The 24,044-nt window shown below is 46.9% G+C and overlaps 1 protein-coding gene across 10 annotated transcripts in view; it reads left to right on the forward strand.

Annotated features, from left to right (window-relative positions):
- atp2b2 (ATPase plasma membrane Ca2+ transporting 2) overlaps positions 1-24,044 on the forward strand; it is a 352,981-nt gene that overhangs the window by 285,832 nt on the left and 43,105 nt on the right. For all 10 annotated transcript variants that reach the window (XM_046338715.1, XM_046338752.1, XM_046338724.1 and 7 more), the window contains 3 exons: positions 13,550-13,684; positions 13,908-14,014; positions 14,364-14,598. In XM_046338715.1, coding sequence (XP_046194671.1) covers positions 13,550-13,684; positions 13,908-14,014; positions 14,364-14,598 — 477 coding nt within the window. The remainder of the gene's footprint in view (positions 1-13,549; positions 13,685-13,907; positions 14,015-14,363; positions 14,599-24,044) is intronic.

Genomic DNA, 24,044 nt, shown 5'->3' on the forward strand with positions numbered 1-24,044 from the left:
CAGTCTGACCCCTGCCCTATCACCTCATGGTATCTCAGTCTGATCCCTGTCCTATCGCCTCATGGTCTCCCAGTTTGACCCCTGTCCTATCACCTCATGGTCTCCCAGTTTGACCCCTGTCCTATCACCTCATGGTCTCCCAGTCTGACCCCTGTCCTATCACCTCAGGGTCTCCCAGTTTGACCCCTGTCCTATCACCTCATGGTCTCCCAGTCTGACCCCAGTCTGACCCCTGTCCTATCACCTCAGGGTCTCCCAGTTTGACCCCTGTCCTATCACCTCAGGGTCTCCCAGTCTGACCCCTGTCCTATCACCTCATGGTCTCCCAGTCTGACCCCAGTCTGACCCCTGTCCTATCACCTCAAGGTCTCCCTCCAGTCCCTGTCCTATCACCTCATGGTCTCCCAGTCTGACCCCAGTCTGACCCCTGTCCTATCACCTCAGGGTCTCCCAGTTTGACCCCTGTCCTATCACCTCAGGGTCTCCCAGTCTGACCCCTGTCCTATCACCTCATGGTCTCCCAGTCTGACCCCAGTCTGACCCCTGTCCTATCACCTCAAGGTCTCCCTCCAGTCCCTGTCCTATCACCTCAAGGTCTCCCAGTCTGACCCCAGTCTGACCCCTGTCCTATCACCTCAGGGTCTCCCAGTCTGACCCCAGTCTGACCCCTGTCCTATCACCTCAAGGTCTCCCAGTCTGACCCCTGTCCGTATCCCTGGTTTTACTGCAGTACAATACTACAGCTAGCATCACAGTGTCCCAGTCTGTCCTCTGTCCATAGATTCCCCTACAGAGGGAGAGATGAGAGAGAAGGGAGCGCAGGAGAGGGAGAGAGAGAAGGGAGCCCAGAAGAGGGACAGAGAGGAGAGAAGAGAGCACAGGAGAGGGAGAGGGAGAGAGAGGAGAGAGTGGTGTCTATGGAGAGGGAGGAATGGTAGAGACTAAAAAGCAGATATAGAAGAGAAAGTAGAGAGGAGAAAGAAAGAGACCTAGGAGAGGGAAGAGGGGTAGAGGAGAGAGAGAGACACCTAGGAGAGGGAAGAGGGGGAGAGAGGAGAGAGAGAGACACCTAGGAGAGGGAAGAGGGGGAGAGAGGAGAGAAAGAGACACCTAGGAGAGGGAAGAGGGGGACAGGGGAGAGAGAGAGACACCTAGGAGAGGGAAGAGGGGTAGAGGAGAGAGAGAGACACCGAGGAGAGGGAGGAGGGGGAGAGAGGAGAGAGAGAGACACCTAGGAGAGGGAAGAGGGGTAGAGGAGAGAGAGAGAGAGATACACCTAGGAGAGGGAAGAGGGGGAGAGAGGAGAGAGAGAGACACCGAGGAGAGGGAAGAGGGGGAGAGAGGAGAGAGAGAGACACCTAGGAGAGGGAAGAGGGGTAGAGGAGAGAGAGAGAGACACCGAGGAGAGGGAAGAGGGGGAGAGAGGAGAGAGAGAGACACTTAGGAGAGGGAAGAGGGGGAAAGAGAAGAGAGAGAGAGAGAGAGACCTAGGAAGGGGAAGAGGGGTAGAGAGGAGAGAGTGGCACCTGTGGGAGGGACGAAGGGTAGAGAGGAGAGCAGATGTAGCTGTGAAAAACTCACCCTCCACCACCCAGGTCTAAGAGGAAATGGAGTGTGCCAGCTCCCCCCTCGACATATGTTGCTACCCACAGGACGCCTTAGCAACGCTCCAGCGACCATGGAGAGACCAGAGAGAGGACAGCTGTTACCCCGACACACCCAGACCAGCTCTGGCCAGCTCCTCTCTTCTCCACACCAATTTTAGCTCCGCTTCTCCTGCAATAGAGTAAAAAGTCGAGGTAGGGGGTCAGCCGAGGACTGAATTTACACTTCAACCATACGCCACAAACTGTTACTATTACCGTGACAATGTAGTGTACGGTGGAATGACCTCTGTCACTAGGTTTGAGTTCCCCTGACACCCTACAACAGGCACCCCTGAAGGACTGAACTTTAACTAGGCAAGTCGGGTTAAGAACCAGTTATTATTTACAATGACGGCCTACCTGGGGAACAGTGGGTTAAACTGCCTTGTTCAGGGGCAAAACGACAGATTTTTTTACCTTGTCAGCTCGGGGGATTTGATCCAGCAACTTTTTGGTTACTGTCCCCAGCGCTCTAACCACTAGGCTACCTGCCACCTCTACACTCTAACCACTAGGCTGCCCTGCCACCTCTACACTCTAACCACTAGGCTACCCTGCCACCTCTACGCTCTAACCACTAGGTTACCTGCCACCTCTACACTCTAACCACTAGGCTACCCTGCCACCTCTACACTCTAACCACTAGGCTACCTGCCACCTCTACACTTTAACCACTAGGCTACCCTGCCACCTCTACACTCTAACCACTAGGCTACCCTGCCACCTCTACACCCTAACCACTAGGCTACCCTGCCACCTCTACACTCTAACCACTAGGCTACCCTGCCACCTCTACACTCTAACCACTAGGCTACCTGCCAAACTTAGTTGAACCATATACCATAAAGCAGGGATTATCAACTAGATTCTGCCACGGGACGATTTTTTCTGGCGCGGGGGGGCGTGGCGAGGTGGGAGAGTGAGGACAACATCTCAGCCTCTAGTGGGAGGACAACATCCCAGCCTCTAGTGGGAGGACAACATCCCAGCCTCTAGTGGGAGGACAACATCCCAGCCTCTAGAGGGAGGACAACATCAAAGCGTCTGGTGGGAGTACAACATCCCAGTCTCTAGAGGGAGGACAACATCAAAGTGTCTAGTGGGAGGACAACATCCCAGCCTCTTGAGGGAGGACAACATCCCAGCCTCTTGAGGGGGGACAACATCCCATCCTCTAGAGGGAGGACAACATTCCAGCCTCTAGTGAGAGGACAACATCCCAGCCTCTAGTAGGAGGACAACATCCCAGCCTCTAGTGGGAGGACAACATCCCAGCCTCTAGTGGGAGGACAACATCCCAGCCTCTAGTGGAAGGACAACATCCCAGCCTCTAGTGGGAGGACAACATCCCAGCCTCTAGTGGGAGGACAACATCCCAGCCTCTAGTGGGAGGACAAAATCTCAGGCTCTAGAGTGAGGACAACATCCCAGCCTCTAGAGGGAGGACAACATCCCAGCCTCTAGTGGGAGGACAACATCCCAGCCTCTAGAGGGAGGACAACATCAAAGCGTCTAGTGGGAGGACAACATCCCAGCCTCTTGAGGGAGGACAACATCCCAGCCTCTTGAGGGAGGACAACATCCCAGCCTCTAGAGGGAGGACAACCTCACAGGCTCTAGAGGGAGGACAACATCCCAGACTCTAGAGGGGGGACAACATCACAGCCTCTAGTGAGAGGACAACATCCCAGCCTCTAGAGGGAGGACAACATCCCAGCCTCTAGAGGGAGGACAACATCCCAGCCTCTAGAGGGAGGACAACATCCCAGCCTCTAGTGGGAGGACAACATCTCAGCCTCTAGAGGGAGGACAAAATCTCAGGCTCTAGAGGGAGGACAACATCCCAGCCTCTAGAGTGAGGACAACATCCCAGCCTCTAGAGGGAGGACAACATCCCAGCCTCTAGAGGGAGGACAACATCCCAGCCTCTAGAGGGAGGACAACCTCACAGGCTCTAGAGTGAGGACAACATCCCAGACTCTAGAGGGAGGACAACATCACAGCCTGTAGTGGGAGGACAACATCACAGCTTCTAGTGGGAGGACAACATCTCAGCCTCTAGTGGGAGCACAACATCCCAGCCTCTAGTGGGAGGACAAAATCTCAGGCTCTAGAGGGAGGACAACCTCACAGGCTCTAGAGTGAGGACAACATCCCAGACTCTAGAGGGAGGACAACATCCCAGCCTCTAGAGGGAGGACAACATCGCAGCCTCTAGTTGGAGGACACCATCCCAGCCACTAGTGGGAGGACAACATCCCAGCCTCTAGTGGGAGGACAACATCACAGCCTGTAGTGGGAGGACAACATCACAGCCTCTAGTGGGAGGACAACATCACAGCCTCTAGTGGGAGGACAACATCACAGCCTCTAGTGGGAGGACAACATCACAGCCTCTAGTGGGAGGACAACATCCCAGCCTCTTGAGGGAGGACAACATCCCAGTCTCTTGAGGGAGGACAACATCCCAGCCTCTATTGGGAGGACAACATCACAGCCTCTAGTGGGAGGACAACATCACAGCCTCTAGTGGGAGGACAACATCACAGCCTCTAGTTGGAGGACAACATCACAGCCTCTAGTTGGAGGACAACATCACAGCCTCTAGTGGGAGGACAACATCACAGCCTGCAGTGGGAGGACAACATCAAAGCGTCTAGTGGGAGGACAACATCCCAGCCTCTTGAGGGAGGACAACATCCCAGCCTCTTGAGGGGGGACAACATCCCATCCTCTAGAGGGAGGACAACATTCCAGCCTCTAGTGGGAGGACAACATCCCAGCCTCTAGTGGGAGGACAACATCCCAGCCTCTAGTGGGAGGACAACATCCCAGCCTCTTGAGGGAGGACAACATCCCAGTCTCTTGAGGGAGGACAACATCCCAGCCTCTATTGGGAGGACAACATCACAGCCTCTAGTGGGAGGACAACATCACAGCCTCTAGTGGGAGGACAACATCACAGCTTCTAGTTGGAGGACAACATCACAGCCTCTAGTTGGAGGACAACATCACAGCCTCTAGTGGGAGGACAACATCACAGCCTGCAGTGGGAGGACAACATCAAAGCGTCTAGTGGGAGGACAACATCCCAGCCTCTTGAGGGAGGACAACATCCCAGCCTCTTGAGGGGGGACAACATCCCATCCTCTAGAGGGAGGACAACATTCCAGCCTCTAGTGGGAGGACAACATCCCAGCCTCTAGTGGGAGGACAACATCCCAGCCTCTAGTGGGAGGACAACATCACAGTCTCTAGAGTGAGGACAACATTCCAGCCTCTAGTGGGAGGACAAAATTCCAGCCTCTAGTGGGAGGACAGCATCCCAGCGTCTAGTGGGAGGACAACATCACAGTCTCTAGAGTGAAGACAACATCCCAGTCTCTAGAGTGAGGACAACATCTCAGCCTCTAGAGGGAGGACAACATCACAGCCTCTAGTGGGAGGACAACATCCCAGCGTCTAGTGGGAGGACAACATCACAGTCTCTAGAGTGAGGACAACATTCCAGCCTCTAGTGGGAGGACAACATTCCAGCTTCTAGTGGGAGGACAACATCCCAGCGTCTAGTGGGAGGACAACATCACAGTCTCTAGAGTGAGGACAACATCCCAGTCTCTAGAGTGAGGACAACAACTCAGCCTCTAGAGGGAGGACAACATCACAGCCTCTAGTGGGAGGACAACATCCCAGCCTCTAGAGGGAGGACAACATCTCAGCCTCTAGAGGGAGGACAACATCCCAGCCTCTAGTGGGAGGAAAACATCCCAGCCTCTAGTGGGAGGACAACATCTCAGCCTCTAGAGGGAGGACAACATCCCAGCCTCTAGTGGGAGGAAAACATCCCAGCCTCTAGTGGGAGGACAACATCCCAGCCTCTAGTGGGAGGACAACATCCCAGCTTCTAGAGGGAGTACAACATCCCAGCCTCTAGTGGGAGGACAAAATCTCAGGCTCTAGAGGGAGGACAACATCCCAGCCTCTAGAGGGAGGACAACATCCCATCCTCTAGTGGGAGGACAACATCCCAGCCTCTAGTGGGAGGACAACATCAAAGTCTCTAGAGTGAGGACAACATCCCAGTCTCTAGAGTGAGGACAACATCTCAGCCTCTAGAGGGAGGACAACATCACAGCCTCTAGTGGGAGGACAACATCCCAGCGTCTAGTGGGAGGACAACATCACAGTCTCTAGAGTGAGGACAACATTCCAGCCTCTAGTGGGAGGACAACATTCCAGCCTCTAGTGGGAGGACAACATCCCAGCGTCTAGTGGGAGGACAACATCACAGTCTCTAGAGTGAGGACAACATCCCAGTCTCTAGAGTGAGGACAACATCTCAGCCTCTAGAGGGAGGACAACATCACAGCCTCTAGTGGGAGGACAACATCCCAGCCTCTAGAGGGAGGACAACATCTCAGCCTCTAGAGGGAGGACAACATCCCAGCCTCTAGTGGGAGGAAAACATCCCAGCCTCTAGTGGGAGGACAACATCCCAGCCTCTAGTGGGAGGACAACATCCCAGCTTCTAGAGGGAGTACAACATCCCAGCTTCTAGAGGGAGTACAACATCCCAGCCTCTAGTGGGAGGACAAAATCTCAGGCTCTAGAGGGAGGACAACATCCCAGCCTCTAGAGGGAGGACAACATCCCATCCTCTAGTGGGAGGACAACATCCCAGCCTCTAGTGGGAGGACAACATCCCAGCCTCTAGAGGGAGGACAACCTCCCAGCCACTAGAGGGAGGACAACATCCCAGCCTCTAGTGGGAGGAGAACATCTCAGCCTCTAGAGGGAGGACAACATTCCAGCCTCTAGTGGGAGGACAACATCCCAGCGTCTAGTGGGAGGACAACATCACAGTCTCTAGAGTGAGGACAACATCCCAGTCTCTAGAGTGAGGACAACATCTCAGCCTCTAGAGGAGGACAACATCACAGCCTCTAGTGGGAGGACAACATCCCAGCCTCTAGAGGGAGGACAACATCTCAGCCTCTAGAGGGAGGACAACATCCCAGCCTCTAGTGGGAGGAAAACATCCCAGCCTCTAGTGGGAGGACAACATCCCAGCCTCTAGTGGGAGGACAACATCCCAGCCTCTAGTGGGAGGACAAAATCTCAGGCTCTAGAGGGAGGACAACATCCCAGCCTCTAGAGGGAGGACAACATCCCAGCCTCTAGAGGGAGGACAACATCCCATCCTCTAGTGGGAGGACAACATCCCAGCCTCTAGTGGGAGGACAACATCCCAGCCTCTAGAGGGAGGACAACCTCCCAGCCACTAGAGGGAGGACAACATCCCAGCCTCTAGTGGGAGGAGAACATCTCAGCCTCTAGAGGGAGGACAACATTCCAGCCTCTAGTGGGAGGACAAAATTCCAGCCTCTAGTGGGAGGACAGCATCCCAGCGTCTAGTGGGAGGACAACATCACAGTCTCTAGAGTGAGGACAACATCCCAGCCTCTAGAGAGAGGACAACATCCCAGCCTCTAGAGTGAGGACAACATCCCAGCCTCTAGAGGGAGGACAACATCACAGCCTCTAGTGGGAGGACAACATCACAGCCTCTAGTGGGAGGACAACATCTCAGCCTCTAGAGGGAGTACAACATCCCAGCCTCTAGTGGGAGGACAACATCCCAGCCTCTAGTGGGAGGACAACATCCCAGTCTCTTGAGGGAGGACAACATCCCAGCCTCTAGCGGGAGGACAACACCCCAACCTCTAGTGGGAGGACAACATCCTAGCCTCTAGTGGGAGGACAACATCCCAGCCTGTAGTGGGAGATCAACATCACAGCCTCTAGAGGGAGAACAACATCTCAGCCTCTAGTGGGAGGACAACATCACAGCATCACAGCCTCTAGTGGGAGGACAACATCCCAACCTCTAGTGGGAGGACAACATCCCAGCGGTCACCCAGAAGGCTCACCAGACGATGTACTACATATGGCAGCTGGAAAAACTACATCTCCCAGTCCCAACTCCCTGATCCGGTTTGACTCATGAATCGTTTTGAGTCCATCCTCACTTTCTCCATTACCGTCTAGTTTGGGTCTGTGAGGTTAAACTGCAACACATTGTCCGGTCTGCAGAGAGGTTCATCGGCTGCCACCTGCTTCTCCAACGTGGGCCTACACGACTCCAGGGCAAGGAAGCATGCAGGAAAGATTATCGCCGATCCCTCCCATCGTGGTCACCCCCCCCCCCCCTCCCAAAATTAACCTCTGACAGATTGTTCAGGGTAATAATGATCAAATCCTCCCGTCACCTGAAAAGGTCTGTGGCCCTCGCCAATCTAGCCCATAGAGACTAAAATACTATACCGTCTATGCTGCACAACGCATTAGGCCACCTCTGACTCGCTGGACACTATAAATCACTGAACTATATAGTATTTCACTCTGTTCATTTCTCCACAGATAAATTCATACTGATACTGTACATTGTTAGTGTTCATTCCCAGTATATCAACCGTATACCCATAGTATATCAACAGTATATCAACCGTATACCCAGTATATCAACCGTATACCCAGTATATCAACCATATACCCACAGTATATCAACAGTATATCAACCGTATACCCAGTATATCAACCGTATACCCAGTATATCAACCGTATACCCAGTATATCAACCGTATACCCATAGTATATCAACCGTATACCCACAGTATATCAACCGTATACCCATAGTATATCAACCGTATACCCACAGTATATCAACCGTATACCCAGTATATCAACCGTATACCCAGTATATCAACCGTATACCCAGTATATCAACCGTATACCCAGTATATCAACCGTATACCCACAGTATATCAACCGTATACCCACAGTATATCAACCGTATACCCAGTATATTAACCGTATACCCACAGTATATCAACCGTATACCCAGTATATCAACCGTATACCCACAGTATATCAACCGTATACCCAGTATATCAACCGTATACCCACAGTATATCAACCGTATACCCACAGTATATCAACCGTATACCCAGTATATCAACCGTATACCCAGTATATCAACCGTATACCCATAGTATATCAACCGTATACCCAGTATATCAACCGTATACCCATAGTATATCAACCGTATACCCACAGTATATCAACCGTATACCCATAGTATATCAACCGTATACCCAGTATATCAACCGTATACCCATAGTATATCAACCGTATACCCATAGTATATCAACCGTATACCCACAGTATATCAACCGTATACCCACAGTATATCAACCGTATACCCAGTATATCAACCGTATACCCAGTATATCAACCGTATACCCAGTATATCAACCGTATACCCACAGTATATCAACCGTATACCCACAGTATATCAACCGTATACCCAGTATATCAACCGTATACCCACAGTATATCAACCGTATACCCATAGTATATCAACCGTATACCCACAGTATATCAACCGTATACCCAGTATATCAACCGTATACCCATAGTATATCAACCGTATACCCAGTATATCAACCGTATACCCAGTATATCAACCGTATACCCAGTATATCAACCGTATACCCAGTATATCAACCGTATACCCACAGTATATTAACCGTATACCCAGTATATCAACCGTATACCCACAGTATATCAACCGTATACCCACAGTATATCAACCGTATACCCAGTATATCAACCGTATACCCAGTATATCAACCGTATACCCACAGTATATCAACCGTATACCCAGTATATCAACCGTATACCCACAGTATATCAACCGTATACCCAGTATATCAACCGTATACCCATAGTATATCAACCGTATACCCACAGTATATCAACCGTATACCCATAGTATATCAACAGTATACCCACAGTATATCAACCGTATACCCAGTATATCAACCGTATACCCAGTATATCAACCGTATACCCACAGTATATCAACCGTATACCCAGTATATCAACCGTATACCCAGTATATCAACCGTTCCTATATCAACCGTATACCCACAGTATATCAACCGTATACCCACAGTATATCAACCGTATACCCAGTATATCAACCGTATACCCATAGTATATCAACCGTATACCCACAGTATATCAACCGTATACCCACAGTATATCAACCGTATACCCAGTATATCAACCGTATACCCACAGTATATCAACCGTATACCCACAGTATATCAACCGTATACCCAGTATATCAACCATATACCCATAGTATATCAACCGTATACAGTATATCAACACAACACAGTATATCAACCGTATACCCAGTATATCAACCGTAACCCACAATATCAACCGTATAAGTATATCAACCGTATACCCATAGTATATCAACACATACCCATAGTATATCAACCGTATACCCACAGTATATCAACACAACCCACAGTATATCAACCGATACCCACAGTATATCAACACAACCTACAGTATAAGAACCGATACCCATAGTATATCAACCATACCCAGTATATCAACCGTATACCCAGTATACAACACGTATACCCAGTATATCAACCGTATACCCACAGTATATCAACCGTATACCCATAGTATATCAACCGTATACCCAGTATATCAACACGTATACCCACAGTATATCAACCGTATACCTGTATATCAACACAACACTATATCAACCGTATACCCACAGACAACACATACCCATAGTATAAACCGTATACCCAGTATACAACACATACACAGTATATCAACCGTATACCCATAGTATATCAACACAACACAGTATAAACCGTATACCCAGTATATCAACCGTACTACAGTAATCAACCGTATACCCACAGTATATCAACCGTATACCCATAGTATATCAACCGTATACCCAGTATATCAACACAACCCACAGTATATCAACCGTATACCCATAGTATATCAACAACACAGTATATCAACCGTAGACCCAGTATACAACACAACCCACAGTATATCAACCGTAGACCCATAGTATATCAACCATACACAGTATATCAACCGTAACCCAGTATATCAACCGTATACCCAGTATATCAACCGTATACCCAGTATATCAACCGTAGACCCACAGTATACAACACAAGACTACCCATAGTATATCAACCGTAGACCCAGTATACAACACAACATACAGTATATCAACCGTATACCCACAGTATATCAACCGTACCCACAGTATATCAACCGTATACCCAAGTATATCAACCTTATACCCACAGTATATCAACCGTATACCCACAGTATATCAACCGTATAAAGAGTATATCAACCGTATACAGTATATCAACCGTAACCCATAGTATATCAACCGTATACCCACAGTATATCAACCGTATACCCACAGTATATCAACAGTATACCCACAGTATATCAACCGTAGACAGTATACAACCGTATACCCAGTATACAACACATACCCATAGTATATCAACCGTATACCCACAGTATATCAACCGTATAAAGACAGTATATCAACAACACATACCCACAGTATATCAACCGTATACCCATAGTATATCAACACATACCCACAGTAATCAACCGAGACCCAGTATATCAACCGTATAAACAGTATATCAACCGTATACCCACAGTATATCAACCGTATACCCACAGTATATCAACCGTATACCCACAGTATATCAACAGTATACCCACAGTATATCAACCGTATACCCACAGTATATCAACCGTATACCCACAGTATATCAACCGTATACCCATAGTATATCAACCGTATACCCACAGTATATCAACCGTATACCCACAGTATATCAACCGTATACCCACAGTATATCAACCGTATACCCAGTATATCAACCGTATACCCACAGTATATCAACCGTATACCCAGTATATCAACCGTATACCCACAGTATATCAACCATATACCCACAGTATAATTCTTATTGACAATGACGGCCTACCAAAAGGCAAAACACTACAGGCCTGGGATAAAAAAAACAACACAATATATATACAACATAACACTACATAAATATAGACCTGAGACAACACAACACTACATAAAGAGAGACATACATATATACAACATATATATATATATAAATATAGAAAACACACATCACGACAGACAACACAACACTACATAAAGAGAGACCTAAGACAAGACAACACTACATAAAGAGAGACCTAAGACTACACTACATAAAGACAACATAAAGAGAGACCTAAGACAACACTACACTACATAAAGAGAGACCTAAGACAACACAACACTACATAAAGAGAGACCTAAGACAACACAACACTACATAAAGAGAGACCTAAGACAACACTACATAAAGAGAGACCTAAGACAACACAACACTACATAAAGACAACATAAAGAGAGACCTAAGACAACACTACACTACATAAAGAGAGACCTAAGACAACACTACATAAAGAGAGACCTAAGACAACACAACACTACATAAAGAGAGACCTAAGACAACACTACATAAAGAGAGACCTAAGACAACACTACATAAAGAGAGACCTAAGACAACACAACACTACATAAAGAGAGACCTAAGACAACACAACACTACATAAAGAGAGACAACACAACACTACATAAAGAGAGACAACACAACACTACATAAAGAGAGACAACACAACACAACACTACATAAAGAGAGACAACACTACACTACATAAAGAGAGACAACACTACACTACATAAAGAGAGACCTAAGACTACACTACATAAAGAGAGACCTAAGACAACACAACACTACATAAAGAGAGACAACACAACACTACATAAAGAGAGACCGAAGACAACAACATAGCATGGCAGCAACACATGACAACACAACATGGCAACAACATGGTAGCAACACAACATGGTAGCAACACAACATGGTAGCAACACAACATGGCAGCAACATGGTAGCAACAAAACATGGCAGCAACATGGTAGCAACACAACATGGCAACAACATGGTACAAACATTATTGGGCACAGACAACGGCACAAAGGGCACGAAGGTAGAGACAACAATACATCACACAGTAAGAGTGTCCATGATTGAGTCTTTGAATAAATAGATGGAGATAAAACTGTCCAGTTTGAGTGTTTGTTGCAGCTCGTTCCAGTCGCTAGCTGCAGCGAACTGAAAAGAGGAGTGACCCAGGGATGTGTGGGCTTTGGGGACCTTTAACAGAATGTGACTGGCAGAACGGGTGTTGTATGTGGAGGATGAGGGCTGCAGTAGATATCTCAGATAGGGGGGAGTGAGGCCTAAGAGGGTTTTATCAATAAGCATCAACCAGTGGGTCTTACAACAGGTATACAGAGATGACCAGTTTACAGAGTAGTATAGAGTGCAGTGATGTGTCCTATAAGGAGCATTGGTGGAAAGTCTGATGGCCGAATGATAAAAAAACATCTCACTGCTCGAGAGCACCCTTACCTGCTGATCTATGAATTATGTCTCTGTAATCATGGGTAGGATGGTCATCAAGGTTAGTTTGGCAGCTGGGGTGAAAAATTGTTAGCTTGGAAGCTGTGGTGAAAGAGGAGAAATTGTGATAGAGGAAACCAAGTCGAGATTTAACTTTAGCTTGCAGCTTTGATACTGTATGTGCTGAGAGTCTAGCCATACTCACAAGTACTTGTGTGAGGTGACTACCTCAAGCTCTAAACCCTCAGAGGTAGTAATCACATCTGTGGGGAGAGGGTCATTCTTCTTACCAAACCACATGACCTTTGTTTTGGAGGTGTTCAGAACAAGGTTAAGGCCAGAGAAAGCTTGTTGGACACTAAGCAAACTTTGTTGTAGAGGGATTAACACAAAGTCTGTGGAGGGGCCAGCTGAGTACAAGACTTCCTTCCTACTTCCTGTTGTTGATGTAAATTGAGACGTGTGTATCTGAAGCTGTTGGCTGTCTCTCCATCTCCCCAGCCTGCCACCAAGGAGGGTGGTCTGCCCATGCAGGTGGGCAACAAGACAGAGTGTGGCCTGCTTGGCCTGGTGCTGGACCTGAAGAGAGACTACCAACCCGTCCGCAACCAGATCCCAGAGGAGAAACTCTACAAGGTCTACACACCTTTATCATTGTAGTTCTCTTTTTTTCTGTCGTGATGATGATGATGATGACGACGATGGTGGTGTTCTCATGTTATTCTTTATGTCAATCATCGTGTAACGAAGCCATAGAAACATTTCCCCATTGTGTGAACGATAAAGTTGTTATATTTTTGAATTCCAATTATTCTAATTCTGAATTCTAATTGAGAATTCTAATCATTAATTCTACCAGGTGTACACCTTTAACTCGGTCAGGAAGTCCATGTCCACGGTCATCAAACTACCAGACGGCTCCTTCAGGATGTACAGCAAAGGAGCCTCCGAGATCGTCCTCAAGAAGTGAGTGGTTTTACAGCTAGGTCTGATGCCGTAGAGGCTATGATGGAGTCCATGATGGATCTTGGTTCCAACTTCAGTTTCCGGCACCCGATCCAGAAAGGAAAGAAACCCCTAGCTTCTACCTCCTAGTCACCTGTAGAGATCTTAGATAAGATTCTCTCAGATCGTTCTCAGAGGGCCTACAGGAACTACAGCTTGATTTTGGGGGATTGATGGGTGATTTAGGATGTTCATCACTGATCTCCTCAAGGCTTTAGCCCTTTGGTATAGTGGTACTAAGAATGAGACTACCAAGGCCTTGATCTCTAACCTCTGACCCCTGACCTCTATCCTCTGCCCCCCCCCCCAGGTGCACTAAGATCCTGAACCAGGAAGGTGAGCCGCGGGTGTTCCGTCCCCGGGACAAGGACGAGATGGTGAAGAAGGTGATCGAGCCGATGGCGTGTGACGGGCTGCGGACCATCTGCGTGGCGTACCGTGACTTCCCTGGCGACCCAGAACCCCTCTGGGACAACGAGAACGACATCCTCAATGAGCTGACGGCAGTCTGCGTGGTCGGCATAGAGGACCCTGTCAGGCCAGAGGTAGGTGGGGTGGACTGTGTGTGTGTGTGTGTGTGTGTGTGTGTGTGTGTGTGTGTGTAGTGTGTGTGTATGTAGTGTGTTTGTCAGTGAGCTGACCTCTGAGCTGACCTCTGTCTGCGTGGTCGGCATAGAGGACCCTGACAGGCCAGAGGTAGGTAGGGTGGACTGTGTGTGTGTGTGTGTGTGTGTGTGTGTGTGTGTGTGTGTGTGTGTGTGTGTGTGTGTGTGTGTGTGTGTGTGTGTGTGTGTGTGTGTGTGTGTGTGTGTGTGTGTGTGTGTGTGTGTGTGTGTGTGTGTGTGTGTGTGTGTGTGTGTGTGTGTCAGTGAGCTGACCTCTGTCTGCGCAGTCGACATAGAGGACCCTGACAGGGTAGGTAGGGTGGTGTGTGTGTGTGTAATTGACAGGTATGGGATAGGATAAGTATGTGTTATGCTATTGATAAGGATGATTGACAGGTATGGGATAGGATAAGTATGTGTTATGCTATTGATAAGGATGATTGACAGGTATTGGATAGGATAAGTATTTGTTATGCTATTGATAAGGATGACTGACAGGTATGGGATAGGAAAAGTATTTGTTATGCTATTGATAAGTATGATTGACAGGTATGGGATAGGATACATATTTGTTATGCTATTGATAATGATGATTGACAGGTATGGGATAGGAAAAGTATTTGTTATGCTATTGATAAGGATGATTGACAGGTATGGGATAGGATAAGTATTTGTTATGCTATTGATAAGGATGATTGACAGGTATGGGATAGGATAAGTATTTGTTATGCTATTGATAAGGATGATTGACAGGTATGGGATAGGATGAATATTTGTTATGCTATTGATAATGATGATTGACAGGTATGGGATAGGAAAAGTATTTGTTATGCTATTGATAAGGATGATTGACAGGTATGGGATAGGATAAGTATTTGTTATGCTATTGATAAGGATGATTGACAGGTATGGGATAGGATAAGTATTTGTTATGCTATTGATAATAATTTGTTATGCTATTGATAAGGATGATTGACAGGTATGGGATAGGATAAGTATTTGTTATGCTATTGATAAGGATGATTGACAGGTATGGGATAGGTTAAGTATTTGTTATGCTATTGATAAGGATGATTGACAGGTATGGGATAGGATAAGTATTTGTTATGCTATTGATAAGGATGATTGACAGGTATGGGATAGGATAAGTATTTGTTATGCTATTGATAAGAATGATTGACAGGTATTGGATAGGATAAGTATTTGTTATGCTATTGATGAGGATGATTGACAGGTATGGGATAGGATCAGTATTTGTTATGCTATTGATAAGGATGATTGACAGGTATGGGATAGGATAAGTATTTGTTATGCTATTGATAAGGATGATTGACAGGTATGGGATAGGATAAGTATTTGTTATGCTATTGATAAGGATGATTGACAGGTATGGGATAGGATAAGTATTTGTTATGCTATTGATAATAATTTGTTATGCTATTGATAAGGATGATTGACAGGTATGGGATAGGATAAGTATTTGTTATGCTATTGATGAGGATGATTGACAGGTATGGGATAGGATCAGTATTTGTTATGCTATTGATAAGGATGATTGACAGGTATGGGATAGGATAAGTATTTGTTATGCTATTGATAAGGATGATTGACAGGTATGGGATAGGATAAGTATTTGTTATGCTATTGATAAGGATGATTGACAGGTATTCTTAGGATAAGTATTTGTTATGCTATTGATAATAATTTGTTATGCTATTGATAAGAATGATTGACAGGTATGGGATAGGATAAGTATTTGTTATGCTATTGATGAGGATGATTGACAGGTATGGGATAGGATCAGTATTTGTTATGCTATTGATAAGGATGATTGACAGGTATGGGATAGGATAAGTATTTGTTATGCTATTGATAAGGATGATTGACAGGTATGGGATAGGATAAGTATTTGTTATGCTATTGATAATAATTTGTTATGCTATTGATAAGGATGATTGACAGGTATGGGATAGGATAAATATTTGTTATGCTATTGATAAGGATGATTGACAGGTGTGGGATAGGATAAGTATTCGTTATGCTATTGATAAGGATGATTAACAGGTATGGGATAGCATAAGTATTTGTTATTTTATTGATAAGGATGATTGACAGGTATGGGATAGGATAAGTACCTCCTATTTGTAACCAGTTTTCTTAGTAAGAAATTACTCCATTATACAATACCAATCCACAATATATAGCAATCAATATGATCGGTGCAAATAAAATATAGGTAGGTCGGTAACCGAATGGTAGGTAACTGAATGGTAGGTAGGTAACTGAATGGTAGGTCGGTAACCGGTGTAAGGTAGTTGAATGATTCAAAACAACATGAGAATAAGAAGAGCTGGTAGAGAGTTTTCTCTCTCTCGTTCTCTCTCTCTCGTTGTCTCGTTCCCTCTCTCTCTCTCGTTCCTTCTCTCTCTCTCTCTCTCTCGTTCTCTCTCTCTCTCGTTCTTTCTCTTTCTCTTCTCTCTTTCACTCTCACTCTCTCTCTCTCTCTCTCTCTCTCTCTCCCTCACTCTCTCTCGTAGTCTCGTCCTCTCTCTCTCTCTCCCTCACTCTCTCTCGTTGTCTCGTTCTTTCTCTCTCTCTCTCGTTCTTTCTCTCTCTCTCTCTCTCTCTCTCTCTCTCTCTCTCTCTCTCTCTCTCTCTCTCAAGCTCTCGTTGTCTCATTCTCTCTCTCTCTCTCTCTCTCTACTACTCTCTCTCTCTCTCTCTCTCTCTCTCTCTCTCTCTCTCTCTCTCTCTCTCTCTCTCTCTCTCTCTCTCTCTCTCGTCATCTCGTTCTCTCTCTCTCTCTCTCTCACTCTCCCTCACTCTCTCTCCAGGGCCTTGCTGTGTAATTGTCAGACTGTTGGAGAGCTACATCTTCCTGAGAATAAAAGATCAGAATAACAAACTGTCAAAGAAAGAACCAAGCAACATCGAATAGGAAATCAGCTTCATTTTCAGAATGTACTACTAAAATACAATATTGTGTTCAGACACAATAATAATTTACTAATGCATATCCCATTGTTGATCATAGAACATGGAACAAGAATGAATGTCCCAGAAGGTATTTCATAGATTCTATATCTATCAATCTAGAATCATGCTCCAGGAGAATGAGTGACAGTCCTGGGTAGATTCTCTTTATATTTGACAGTGTCAGTACTTCAGAGTAGAGATGGGGAGGGGGCGGGGGTTGATCTCTCCTCTCCTCTCCCCTCCTCTCCTCTCCTCTCGTCTCCTCTACCTCTCCTCATGGGGAGGAGGGGGGGGGGTGATCTCTCCTCTCCTCTCCTCTCCTCTCCTCTCCTCTCCTCTCCTCTCCTCTCCTCTCCTCTCCTCTCCTCTCCTCTCCTCTCCTCTCCTCTCCTCTCCTCTCCTCCTCTCCTCTCCTCTCCTCATGGGGAGGAAGGGGGGTTGATCTCTCCTCTTGTCTCCTCTCCTCATGAGGGGGGTGATCTCTCCTCTCGTCTCCTCTCCTCTCCTCATGAGGGGGGGGTTGATCTCTCCTCTCCTCATGAGGGGGGGGGGGTGATCTCTCCTCTCCTCTCCTCTCCTCTCCTCTCCTCTCCTCTCCTCTCCTCTCCTCTCCTCTCCTCTCCTCTCCTCTCCTCTCCTCTCCTCCTCTCCTCTCCTCATGAGGGGGGGGTTGATCTCTCCTCTCCTCTCCTCTCCTCTCCTCTCCTCTCCTCTCCTCTCCTCTCCTCTCCTCTCCTCTCCTCTCCTCTCCTCTCCTCTCCTCTCCTCTCCTCTCCTCTCCTCTCCTCTCCTCTCCTCTCCTCTCCTCATGAGGGGGGGGGTTGATCTCTCCTCTCCTCTCCCCTCCTCTCCTCTCCTCTCCTCATGGGGGGGGGGGTTGATCTCTCCTCTCCCCTCCTCTCCTCTCCTCATGAGGGGGGGGGGTTGATCTCTCCTCTCCTCCCTCCTCTCCTCTCCTCATGGGGGGGGGTTGATCTCTCCTCTCTCCTCTCCTCTCCTCTCCTCTCCTCTCCTCTCCTCTCCTCTCCTCTCCTCCTCCTCTCCCCTCCTCTCCTCTCCTCTCCTCTCCTCATGAGGGGAGAGGGGGTTGATCTCTCCTCTCATCTAATTGTCCTTTATGCTCCATTTCATCATGCGTACCTAAATCACCCTCAAAGCAAATTAGGATTCATTCAACATCTGCACTGAAAGTCTATATTTGTCGAGGATAATTGTGTTGAATGGAAGGGGGGGGGGTTGAATAGGTACAGATGCTCTATCTTAATTTGGTCATCCTGTTGTTGCACAGCAGAAAATGCAAACTTGTAGTGAAATCGAGGTTTAAAAAGGCATGTAAAGTTTGGTATTTCCACTTTAAAATGTACTTTGGTGCGAAAAGTGCAAAACAACCTTGCAAAGATGCTGGAGGAAACAGGTACAAAAGTATCTATATCCACAGTAAAATGGGTCCTATATCAACATAACCTGAAAGTCCGCTCAACAAGGAAGAATCCACTGCTCCAAAACCACCATAAAAAAATTTGACTACGGTTTGCAACTGCACATGGCGACAAAGATTGTTCTTTTTGGAGAAATGTCCTCTGGTCTGATGAAACAAAAATAGAACTGTTTGGCCATAATGACCATCGTTGTGTTTGGAGGAAAAAAGGGGAGGCTTTCAAGCCGAAGAACATCATCCCAACTGTGAAGCACAGGGGTGGCAGCATCATGTTGTGGGGGTGCTTTGCTGCAGGAGGAACTGGTGCACTTCACAAAATAGATGGCATCATGAGGAGGAACATTATGTGGATATATTGAAGCAACACCTCAAGACATCAGTCAGGAAGTTAAAGCTTGGTCGCAAATGAACAATGACCCCAAGCATACTTCCAAAGTTGTGGCAAAATGGCTTAAGGACAACAAAGTCAAGGTATTGGAGTGACCATCACAAAGCCCTGACCTCAATTCTACAGAAAATCTGTGGGTAGAACTGAAAAAGCGTGTGCGACCTCCTGTTTGAATCAGAGTGAGTGTGAGTGACAGTGAGTGTGAGTGACAGTGAGTGTGAGTGACAGTGAGTGTGAGTGACAGTGAGTGTGAGTGACAGTGAGTGTGAGTGACAGTGAGTGTGAGTGACAGTGAGTGTGAGTGACAGTGAGTGTGAGTGACAGTGAGTGTGAGTGACAGTGATTGTGAGTGACAGTGAGTGTGAGTGACAGTGAGTGTGAGTGACAGTGAGTGTGAGTGACAGTGAGTGTGAGTGACAGTGAGTGTGAGTGACAGTGAGTGTGACAGTGATTGTGAGTGACAGTGATTGTGAGTGACAGTGAGTGTGAGTGACAGTGAGTGTGAGTGACAGTGAGTGTGAGTGACAGTGAGTGTGAGTGACAGTGAGTGTGAGTGACAGTGAGTGTGAGTGACAGTGAGTGTGAGTGACAGTGAGTGTGAGTGACAGTGAGTGTGAGTGACAGTGATTGTGAGTGACAGTGATTGTGAGTGACAGTGAGTGTGAGTGACAGTGAGTGTGAGTGACAGTGAGTGTGAGTGACAGTGAGTGTGAGTGACAGTGATTGTGAGTGACAGTGAGTGTGAGTGACAGTGAGTGTGAGTGACAGTGAGTGTGAGTGACAGTGAGTGTGAGTGACAGTGATTGTGAGTGACAGTGAGTGTGAGTGACAGTGAGTGTGAGTGACAGTGAGTGTGAGTGACAGTGAGTGTGAGTGACAGTGATTGTGAGTGACAGTGAGTGTGAGTGACAGTGAGTGTGAGTGACAGTGAGTGTGAGTGACAGTGAGTGTGAGTGACAGTGATTGTGAGTGACAGTGATTGTGAGTGACAGTGAGTGTGAGTGACAGTGAGTGTGAGTGACAGTGAGTGTGAGTGACAGTGATTGTGAGTGACAGTGATTGTGAGTGACAGTGAGTGTGAGTGACAGTGATTGTGAGTGACAGTGATTGTGAGTGACAGTGAGTGTGAGTGACAGTGAGTGTGAGTGACAGTGAGTGTGAGTGACAGTGAGTGTGAGTGACAGTGATTTTGAGTGACAGTGAGTGTGAGTGACAGTGAGTGTGAGTGACAGTGAGTGTGAGTGACAGTGAGTGAGTGACAGTGATTGTGAGTGACAGTGAGTGTGAGTGACAGTGAGTGTGAGTGACAGTGATTGTGAGTGACAGTGATTGTGAGTGACAGTGATTGTGAGTGACAGTGAGTGTGAGTGACAGTGAGTGTGAGTGACAGTGAGTGTGAGTGACAGTGAGTGTGAGTGACAGTGATTGTGAGTGACAGTGAGTGTGAGTGACAGTGAGTGTGAGTGACAGTGAGTGTGAGTGACAGTGAGTGTGAGTGACAGTGAGTGTGAGTGACAGTAATTGTGAGTGACAGTGAGTGTGAGTGACAGTGATTGTGAGTGACAGTGATTGTGAGTGACAGTGATTGTGAGTGACAGTGATTGTGAGTGACAGTGAGTGTGAGTGACAGTGAGTGTGAGTGACAGTGATTGTGAGTGACAGTGATTGTGAGTGACAGTGATTGTGAGTGACAGTGATTGTGAGTGACAGTGAGTGTGAGTGACAGTGATTGTGAGTGACAGTGAGTGTGAGTGACAGTGAGTGTGAGTGACAGTGAGTGACAGTGAGTGTGAGTGACAGTGAGTGTGAGTGACAGTGAGTGTGAGTGACAGTGATTGCGAGTGAGAGCGAGTGACAGTGAGTGTGAGTGACAGTGAGTGTGAGTGACAGTGATTGTGAGTGACAGTGATTGTGAGTGACAGTGAGTGTGAGTGACAGTGAGTGTGAGTGACAGTGAGTGTGAGTGACAGTAATTGTGAGTGACAGTGAGTGTGAGTGACAGTGATTGTGAGTGACAGTGAGTGTGAGTGACAGTGATTGTGAGTGACAGTGATTGTGAGTGACAGTGATTGTGAGTGACAGTGAGTGTAAGTGACAGTGATTGTGAGTGACAGTGATTGTGAGTGACAGTGATTGTGAGTGACAGTGATTGTGAGTGACAGTGATTGTGAGTGACAGTGAGTGTGAGTGACAGTGATTGTGAGTGACAGTGATTGTGAGTGACAGTGAGTGTGAGTGACAGTGAGTGTGAGTGACAGTGAGTGTGAGTGACAGTGAGTGACAGTGAGTGTCAGTGACAGTGAGTGTGAGTGACAGTGATTGTGAGTGACAGTGAGTGTGAGTGACAGTGACCTGTGAGTGACTGTGATTGTGAGTGACAGTGATTGTGAGTGACAGTGATTGTGAGTGACAGTGAGTGTGAGTGACAGTGGACAGTGATTGTCCCTGACAGTGAGTGTGAGTGACAGTGAGTGTGAGTGACAGTGAGTGTGAGTGACAGTGAGTGTGAGTGACAGTGATTGTGAGTGACAGTGATTGTGAGTGACAGTGAGTGTGAGTGACAGTGAGTGTGAGTGACAGTGAGTGTGAGTGACAGTGAGTGTGAGTGACAGTGAGTGTGAGTGACAGTGATTGTGAGTGACAGTGATTGTGACTTCTCCTTCATTGTCCCTGTACCTGGTTGTTCTTTCAGGTCTGAGATGTTTTCTGTTTCTCGGTTCAATCTCTGATTCTCACCACTGATGCTGGATGGCTCCATGAACACTCTTTCTCTCCCTCCCGAAATCAAGGAAGTGGTGACGCCGGTTTTGTCATAGCTTGTCTTCTGCGTTTCAAGCCACTCTGGATTTTTTTTTGGGGGGGGGTAACGGGCTGAAGGGCTGTTTTACTTGAGGGTAGGTTGGAGAGTAGGAACAAGTCCCATGAGTAGCAGACCCGGGGACAGGTGTGTTTCTCAGGTTCAGGAGAGCTGTGAGAGGGTCAACACCTGTCTGTGTTGTCGACTTGAGCGTGTGTTTTTCCACTGACCGAATGATCCTCTCTCAGCCATTCCCTTTGACTGGGGAAAACCCTGGACTAGAATGAATCATATTGAAAACGGCATCTCTTTTGCAAACTGAACCATCTCAGTACTTGCAAAGGCTACAAACACAGCTTTAAACTATGCTACCACTGTACCCGATGTCTTGTCTGATGGTCTCAGTGTAGCAGTGTGATGCTACGACCCGATGTCTTGTCTGATGGTCTCAGTGTAGCAGTGTGATGCTACGACCCGATGTCTTGTCTGATGGTCTCAGTGTAGCAGTGTGATGCTACGACCCGATGTCTTGTCTGATGGCCTCAGTGTAGCAGTGTGATGTTGTTCACCTAGATGATGTGCCAAGTTGCACTCAAGGACCAGTTCAAATAGACCAGGTCAAGAGGGGAATGTTAATAATTTGATAATAATAATAATAATAATAATTCTGTGTATTTTTATTTATTTAATTACAGCTGCATAGCTAATGTTTTTCTTTGGTGTACCAACACTTTTTCATATCAATATTGTACATACATGTGATTGTTTTGGTTTGGCCCATCGCGGGTTATCTGTCAAGTTTGTCTTGACAGGAAGTGCACAGGAAGTGCACGATTCGACCGTCATTCGGACATCGTCAGTGAGGCCTGGTCATTACATGAGAGCTCTGGCATGCGCTTAAGGTGCGTTGAATGCCCTGATGTGTAATGTGGAGCCTCTTTATAAGTACCTCAGCTCTGAAAGTCTTCGGGAATGATAATAAGTTTGTTTATCGGAAGTGGATCATCTTCGATGTAGAGAGTCTCTCTGATGTGCCAGTAGGGTTGCATTTTCAGTGGTGCACTTTTCTTCTTGTCTGGCCAGCAGGTTCCTCAGCAGCTGTATCTATGACTGCTCTCAGCTGTTGCATAACAGCGCCCTCCAGTGGCTGATGTGTGGACACTGCGTAAATTACATTTTATTTGTCACTGAGGTCACACTATTCATGTGTGGTTGTCTGGGGTACAGCCCTGGATAGCGTGTCTGCTACTAATATGTCTTTACCTGGCGATGTGACTGTCATATTTGTGTATTTGAAGCAGCATCCTTTGAAGACGGGCAGGCAACTTTCCAATAGGCTTGGCGATTATAGCCTCAAGTGGTTTGTGGTCAGATTGAACTTTGACCTGGACACCATAGACATACTGAACACGATTGCCAGGAGTTATTTTTTCTATCTGGGCATAATTTTGTTCTGTTCCAGACAGAGCTCTGGATGCAAAGGCTGTTTACCCCATAATGACATCACAATACCCCATAATGACATCACAATACCCCAAAATGACATCAGAATACCCCATAATGACATCACAATACCCCATAAAGACATCAGAACAGCTCCGGGGTCTATCTTTGGATGCATCAGCTTGTATTTCAATCTCTTCCTGTGGATTAAAGAATTTCAGCAGTGGCGCAGTGGAGATGTCTTTTTTTCTCCAGTCTCTCCAGTGCTGCTTGTTGTTCTGGGTGCCACTGCCATGTCCTTCCTGAGGAGCACTCTGATTGGTGGACTTGGCTTCATCTTGGAT

The sequence above is a fragment of the Oncorhynchus gorbuscha genome, linkage group LG03 (genome assembly GCF_021184085.1).
Source record: "Oncorhynchus gorbuscha isolate QuinsamMale2020 ecotype Even-year linkage group LG03, OgorEven_v1.0, whole genome shotgun sequence".
NCBI lineage: Eukaryota > Metazoa > Chordata > Actinopteri > Salmoniformes > Salmonidae > Oncorhynchus > Oncorhynchus gorbuscha.